The following is an 8294-nucleotide window of genomic DNA, read 5'->3' on the forward strand; positions in this document are numbered from 1 at the left end:
AAATTCATGCAATTCGATGGAAACGGCAATCTTGAACAACATATTGCCCATTTCATTAAAACCTGCAACAATGCTGGAACATATGAACGTAAGCATACTGAAGCTGACGAGTACAAAATAGTGAAGGGATGAACCTGCCATCGATTACATCAATAGGTGGCGTTCATTAAGTATGGATTGCAAAGATCGGCTTTCTGAAACCTCCGCCATTGAGATGTGTGTTCAAGGCATACACTGGGGGTTACATTACATCATCCAAGGCATAAAACTAAGAATATTTGAAGAGTTGGCAACTCGATCCCATGATATGGAGCTAAGTATTGCCAATCATGGGAAGAAGGAGCCGATCACTGACTTCAAAAAGGATAAGCTGTTCGCCCCAAAGGTAGACAAGACTGGGGAAAAACCTGCCAATGAAGCTTTTACCGTCCATACTACCCCCCATCAAAACCTCATCCGAGCCCGTCAAGATCTCATCCAAAAAAAAAATCAAGAAGATAAAGAGAAGTGAACCTTCTCGCACCCAAGATACGTACAAAAACACCTTGAGGGAACTAGAGCAGAAAACGAACCCTTTTCCTGACTCTGACGTGGTCACAATGCTAGATGACTTGCAGGAAAAGAAGGTGATTGAGTTACCTGAATGAAAGCACCCCGAATAGATAAATCGTGTTAACCATCTTAGGTATTGTAAAAACCATCGTATCTTAAGTCATCCTGTCGGTAAGTGCTTCATCCTCAAGGAGCTCATCATGAGACTAGCACAACAAGGATAGGTCGAGCTTGACCTTGAAGACACGGGCGCAACACATACTACTACGATTGCATTTGTATCATTCAATCATGTGCCTCTCCAAGCGACGCCTGACCACTCTTGTCTATGCTCAAGCTACACGGCATCTTTTACACAACTATCACTGGGGGCAAACGACCAAAATGCACCTACCGATGATGAAGAATGGTGGACACTGGTGACTTACAAAAAGACAAAGAAGCCAAGACCACACGCCACATGGCCAAAGGTGGAACAAGGGAGAAAGCACCACCGTAACAACAATAGAAAGCCCAAAAGGAGATAAGAGTTGCTAAGTCAACATATGTAGGGGAACCTATGAAGCAAGAGCCGCGTATTCCCATTTCCTTGCACGAGTACTTCCCAAAAGACTTCTTCCAACAGTGCACTACCATTGCCTATCACATGGTTGAAGTGGAGATAAAAGAGCCCTCGAAAGGCAAAACTATCACCATTGAGGAACAAAAGACCTTCATGCCTAACGAAAGCTTGCCAACATATTTTAGCATCGAGGAAGCATTATGATTGCTCAAAGATATGCGAAAAGCACTAGTAGTGGTCATGGCGAGTCTCGACGGCCACGAGGTGCAAGTAAGCAAGGATTAAGGCTTGAAGCTTCGGCCACATGAATATGCCACATGCTGTGTCGCCTATAGCGTAATCAACTTCACTGACGAAGACTTGCTGCTAGGGTCAAAGCCTCACAACCGTCCTCTATTCATACGTGAGATAGAACAAAATCAACCATATGCTTGTAGATGGTGGGTCGGCCATAAACATTATGCCAAAGTTAACAATGACAACAATCGGCATCAAGGTGGATGAACTATCCCAAAGCCACCTCCTAATCCAAGGTTTTAGCTAATGAAGACAAAGAGCGATGGGCATGATTTGAGTGGAGATGACCATTGGCGAACTCAAATCAAGCACGTTATTCGACGTGATTGATACAAGAACATCCTACAACTTGCTTTTAGTAAGGCCTTGGATCTATGAGAATGGAGTAGTACCGTCCACCCTTCATTAATACTTAAAGTTCTACTGAGAATGAGTAAAGGTGATATAAGGTGACACCAAGCAATTCACTGAAGCTGAATCACACTTCGCGGATGCCAAGTTCTACATGGATGAAGACATGGTACCCGTAGTTCTTCCAAAGGCGATTAAATCCACAGGCAAAGCCGCACCTAAGAAATAAGAGTGATAAGCCGTGCCTAAGAAGCAAGAAGAGAAAACTATGCTATCCTCAAACAAAGACGATGATGAGTCTGCCAAACCCACAACAACTAAAGAGAGCATGACGCCCTTAAAAAGACCAAACATACTCGTCTTTCGATACATCCTAATATCAAAAAGAAAGAATGGGCAATCGCCGTTCAAAACTGGAACAAGCAAAGTTGACACACAGCTGCACAAGGACGATGTAAAGCTACTCAAGACAAACTTAGTTTTACCTTTGACACAGCTAGGCGACGCTAAAATTTCAAAACCACCGCAAGGTTTCATAAAACCCATGCCAAAGGGGGCGAAACCGAGCATTCTTCCAGCCAAGATGACTGAAGAAGGTTTCAACCCAAACTCCTACAAACTCATGTCAAAGGCTGGGTACGATTTCACCTCCCTTTCAAATCTTGGAAAGAAGGTTTCAAACACCATCAATGACAAAGAACGTGACCTCATCGAGACTCAAAAGAAGTTCAAGGAGCATGGTTACAGAGTTGAAAACAACAAAGTTTGACTTGGCTTCACACCAAATACACCGGCCACGTCAATCTTGGTTTGAGCCGTTTTCATGAAAGGTCATCCAAGTAAGAGCGGTGATGGTGAAGAGTGGCCTGAATCCTCCATATCGAGCATATAGAAATCTGCAGGAAAAATCAAGTGGTCTACCTGCACCAAAACATCTTCCAACACTCCTTTTGGATATGCATTAGAGCGATCGGCTTATTGAATAATCACACCATCATTTTTAAGTTCTCCTAGATTCATAGATGCATAAACAGAATATGGCATAACATTAATTGATGCACCTAAATCTAGCATAGCATGCTCAAATCTAATATTGCCAATAACACAAGGAATTGTAAAGCTACCAAGGTTTTTGCATTTAGGTGGCAACTTTCTTTGTAACATTGCAGAGACATTTTCGCATACATGTACCACTTCTTTCTCCCGAATACGCTTCCTTGTTGTACAAAGCTTCTTCCAACACTTAGCATACTTTGGGATTTGCTTAATAGCATCAAGGAGTGGGATATTGACATGCACCTTTCTAAACGTCTCCAGAACATCTTTTTCCTCCTCTTCGTTCTTGGCTTGCAAAAATCTGCTAGGGAAGGGTACATTTAGAGGAATAATGTTAGAATTAATTGGAATTGGAACTTTCTTACCTGATTTGGACGGATTGGATTGATTATGGGATGTAGGAGGCTGCGGCAAGGGTGCTTCCTTCCTTGCCGTGGCCTTGGCTTGGTTCTCCTCTTCGAATGTCAACTTCTCGTCCTCTTTTTGGGCTGATTTAGATGGTTGTGGATCAGTTTCAACTTCTTTTCCACTCCTTAGCATGATTGCCTTGGCAGATTCAAAGCCTCATTTCGGATTTACAACGGTTGAACTAGGAAGTTTTCCTTATTCTCGGAATTGGCCCATAAATTCCGTAATCTGCCCTACTTGCTTCTCCAACTCGTCCACCTTCTTATCCTTAATTTGCATACTCTGCGCCATAGAAGTTAGTAATTGAAAAATCTAATCATTATCAATAGAAGAACCTGATTTATTTTGGGCAGGTTGTGCTTGGGGTTGAGTTGGTGCAAATGGTTTTTGATAGAAACCCGGGGGTTGTTGCCTAAATGCACTTTGTTGTTGGCCTTGTTGGGGTTCTCGCCATTTGAAATTTGGATGATCCCTCCATCCCGAATTATATGTATTAGAAAAGGGATCATTTCTAGGTTGATTTTGATCTTGAAAACCAATGACGTTTGCACTTTCCTAACCTCCATTCTCAATTAGTTGAGGGCATTTCTCCGAGGGGTGTCCTTGCATAGAGCACACGCCACAAACCTTTGGTCCTTGCATCTTGTTTCCTTCAACAACCTGTGACACAAGAAGAGTAAGATTAGCCAATTGAGATTGTATTTCGGAAATTGCACTTACCTCATGCACTTGTTGCCGTGGGGTGCTTCTTTGTCCAACACTTTCGTACTGTTGAGCATTCAATGCTCGATTAGCAATCAATGTCTTTGCAGCCGTGGGGGTCTTGTCCACCAAGGCTCCTCCCGCTGAGGCATCTAGCATTTGACGTTCAATTGGTAGAAATCCCTCGTAGAAGTATTATAGAAGAAGCTCCTCCTTCATTTGATGCTGTGGACAAGAAGCAATAAGAGATTTAAAACGTTCATAATAAGTAGGAAAAGATTCACCTTCATCTTGCTGAATTCCACTTATCCTTTTTCGTAGGAGAATGACTCGAGAAGTTGGGAAAAACTTCTCCAAGAATGCCCGTTTCATGCTCTCCCACGATGTGACAGTTCCGGGAGCTAATTCATACAACCAATCTTTCGCCTTTTCCAAGAGAGAAAAGGGAAAGGCCTTCATCTTCAATATGCTCTCATCGACGTTGATTGGAGTCATGCTTGAACACACCACCTCGAACTCTTTCAAGTGCTTGTTGGGATCATCCATGGACAATCCATGGTACTTTGGAATATGGTGCAGCAAGCTTGATTTTAACTCGAACTCCTCGGTCTTTCCTTGGGCACCCGCGGGATATTGAATACATAGGGGTGCGGCATTGTCCAATCCCGAAGCCGAAAGCTTCTTGATTGTACGATTGTCTTGTGCCATGACTTCCTCTACTTCACCCACTCTTGCCGTGGGTTCCTCTTCTTCAAACTCAACTTCGACTTCTGAATTTGAACTTGATTCACTAGGTTCTGGATTCTTCCTTTTTCGTCTCAATTCTCGCTCGAAATCGTCGTCAAAGTCCAAGATGTGTTCACGAATCGGATGAGAACTCTGAGTCATAAACTAGTACCTAAAACAAGAAACAACACAAGGTCAGAATTTGGAATTAATTAAAACAAACTGAAATAAAACAATCCAAGGGATTAGCAATGTTGTTAATCCCCGGCAACGGCGCCAAAATTTGCTGTGATAAAAATTAAGCATACAAATTAAACTCTCTTTTGACAATTGTAGTATATGTATAAGTAGGGATCGTTCTGGACCGGGGATTAGGAGGGATTGCTAATCTAATTGAAACTGACTTAAAAACACAAAAATAAACTTAAAAACACTTAACAAGACTCACAAGACTCCAAACAAACTTAAAAGACTCAAAACAACACAAAACAACCAAATAGACTCAAAATTGACTCTAGGGAGTTATTTGGACGAAAATTGGTTTTAACTTGACTCAAGACACTTAAAAACACAAACCAAAACAGATTTTAACTAATCTAACACTTCAAAGTAAAGGAGGATTGGGTTTTGGACGAAAATAAAGTAAAACAAACAAATTAAAGACTAAAACAGATTTTGGACGAAATTGGGAAATTGGATGGGTGATGGTCTAGCTAGAAGGTTCTTCTCCACACATGACACCCTTGCATACAAATCAATCTCCAATTGCTTTTCAATAAACCATGAACCTCAACACCCCAGATTAACCGTGAATTGCACTAATTAACCCTCAGATTTCCCTAATTTCATTGAATTGGATGATTGCATACAACAACCCAAATTATTCTCCACAAGTTCCCTATATGAATTGCATAATAGAGATACGAGCAAAGATCATTAAGTTCTATGAAAATCATAAGCATTGACGAGGCACTTGTAACTATGAATTGCATGAAACTTATGCCAAGAATTCACTTAACACGATCGTGATAAGCAACCTTCACTACTTGTGAATATAAGTTCATAACGATTAGGTGAAAATCCCTTATATTCTAGCATCAAATTCATGCATGCAAACTAAGTTGGCCACCTTAATCAACATACAAGAAGAAGTTTTGAATAAAACAGTTAAGCGGATTGCATTCACAATTTATCAAATCGCAATTGAAAGTAATCAATTCATATTGCAAGTATAATCATGGTTTCGAATTCCCCTCTAACTATAAAGAAATTAGTTCCTCATGTTCGCAATTAGACAAAGATAACTTGAATTAAACATTGAAAACAAAGATAGAATACACCTAGAAACACTCTAGATGGCTCCTTCTTCTCCTTCCTTAGCTACGGAACATGAGGATTGTGGTGGATGGTGTGGTGGATGGATGTAGGTGATTTTTGGTAGAGGGTGGTGGTTTAATTGCTGCATAAAGGGTTATATTTATAGGGCTAGGGAAACCCACGAATTTCTGAAGGAAAGGAATGTGTATTTGACACAATTCATGAAGGAAAAGGACTAGGGTTCACCAAAATCTGAAGGGAAAATGATTGCACAATCCTAAGGGAAAAGGATTGCAGGTTCTAGGGCTTTTAGAAATGGTCTAGGCACCAGATTTTTAGGTGCTTCTAGAAAAGATGTTTTAGCACCAATTTAGGGGTTCTAGAAGGATAAAGGTTCTAGAATCTGAAGTATATAGTTTAAATGCATAATTATCCCTCAGAAATAGCTGGAATTAAGTCACAAATTGATTTGGATAAGATAGGATAAGAGAAGGTTAGGTTAGGCAAGGATAAGATAAGATAAGGTTGGATAAGGTTTTGGATAATGTTCCTTCTTTTGCGCTGATTTCTTATCTTCCTTGACTTGGATTTATTTCTTCACTCTTTTCAGCACATTCCTAGCCTCTTGAACTTCAAATTCGTCCATCCATCTTGTTCCATTCATAAGCTATCCATTTGGTGCCCAAAACTGCCTCAAAATGCTCCAAATTGCACTTTCTTGCCAACTTTGTCATATGGACCTATAAACACACGAAAATAGCTTAAAACACTATAATAAACACAAACAAACTATGAAAATGCAAGAAAACAAGCTAACTAAGTTGCATCAATATGCTCCTATCAGGTTATCAAAACCTAATAAGCAAAGCAACACGGTTAGCTCTCCTCCGTGACAGTCGGCCTTGGAAAGACTTGAAGAAACCAAAAAGCCTTCTAAGAAGAGGAAGACAATGCCGAAAAAAAGAAAAACTCGACGGTTTAACAAAAAAAGACGACGTTCGAAGCTCAATTTCTTTAAGGATGAAGTGCCAAGAAACCTTGGAAGTCAATACAAAATGACAACTAAAGGTAAAGAGGTGTACCATCGTACACACTGGCCAATCTTCATGCCAACAAGCCCAAGGGGATGACACTGAAGAGGAGGTCCAAGACGTCTTCCACATCACTATCTAAGAAGACAAAGAGAATGAAACCCCCGAGGAAGACGTCACTATTACACCATCACAACTCGAGGATGAGGGGCAAGCCACGGTTGATGATCTCAAGGAGATCAACTTAGGCACAAACAAGGAACTGAAACCTATCTTCGTAAGTACATTGCTAAGTGCAGACGAGATCGATGAGTATTACCAACTGCTATTAGAGTTCAAAGACGTCTTTGCTTAGACCTACAAGGAAATGCCCCACCTTAACCCTACCATCACGATGCATCGTCTTGTAGTCAAGCCTGGAATGCGACCAATAAAGCAAATTCAAAGACGCTATCGATCCGAGCTCATTCCACAAATTGAGGCTGAGGTTGATAAGCTAATTAAAGCAAGCTTCATTCGAGAGATGCAATACCTTAAATAGATCACCAACATCGTCATTATTCTTAAGAAATTTGGACAAATACGTGTTTGCGTAGATTTTCGGAACCTCAACAATGCTTGCCCAAATGATGACTTTCCCTTACCAATCATCGAAATCATGGTGGATGCAACAACTGGCCACAAGTCACTATCCTTCATAGACGGCTCCTCTGGATACAATCAAATTTGCATAACTCCAGAAGACGAGGAACTAATAACCTTCTGCACTCCAAAAGGTATCTACTGCTACAAGGTAATGCCCTTTAGCTTGAAGAATGCTGGAGTTACATATCAACGTGCAATGCAGAAGATCTTCAATAACATGCTACGAAAAAACTTAGAATGTTATGTGGATGACGTAGTTGTCAAGACCAAAAAGACATTCGATCATATAAAGGATGTACGAATGGTGTTCAACAAACTACGTCACTACAACCTCAAAATGAACCTATTGAAGTGTGCATTTGGCGTCACTTCTGGGAAGTTCCTCGGCTTCATTATCAAGCACCGTGACATTGAAGTAGACCAATTGAAGATCAAGGCCATCCAAAGCATGCCTGAACCAAGGAACTTACACGAGTTGAAAAGTCTACAAGGGTGGCTAGCCTTTATCAGACGCTTCATCTCCAGCCTTGTTGGACATTGTCAATCCTTCAATCGACTTATGAAGAAGGACGTTCCGTTCATTTGGGATGACGCATGTCCCAATGCCTTTGAAAGCATAAAAATGTACCTAGCAAGCCCACGTGTCT

At 40.9% G+C, this 8294-nt stretch overlaps 1 protein-coding gene across 1 annotated transcript; it reads right to left on the reverse strand.

The window, feature by feature from the left end:
- Positions 1-2737: 2737 nt before the first annotated feature.
- LOC139190837 (uncharacterized) lies at positions 2738-3358 on the reverse strand. The gene has a single exon (XM_070811325.1). It carries the CDS (start codon positions 3356-3358, stop codon positions 2738-2740), a length of 621 nt encoding a protein of 206 aa, XP_070667426.1.
- Between the last annotated feature and the right edge of the window lie 4936 nt (positions 3359-8294).

This window comes from Malus domestica, chromosome 13, assembly GCF_042453785.1.
Source record: "Malus domestica chromosome 13, GDT2T_hap1".
Classification (NCBI taxonomy): Eukaryota; Viridiplantae; Streptophyta; class Magnoliopsida; order Rosales; family Rosaceae; genus Malus; species Malus domestica.

Excerpts from the sequence above, each read along its gene's own strand:
- LOC139190837 (XM_070811325.1), bottom strand. The coding sequence starts at position 3,358 with ATGCTAAGGAGTGGAAAAGAAGTTGAAACTGATCCACAACCATCTAAA.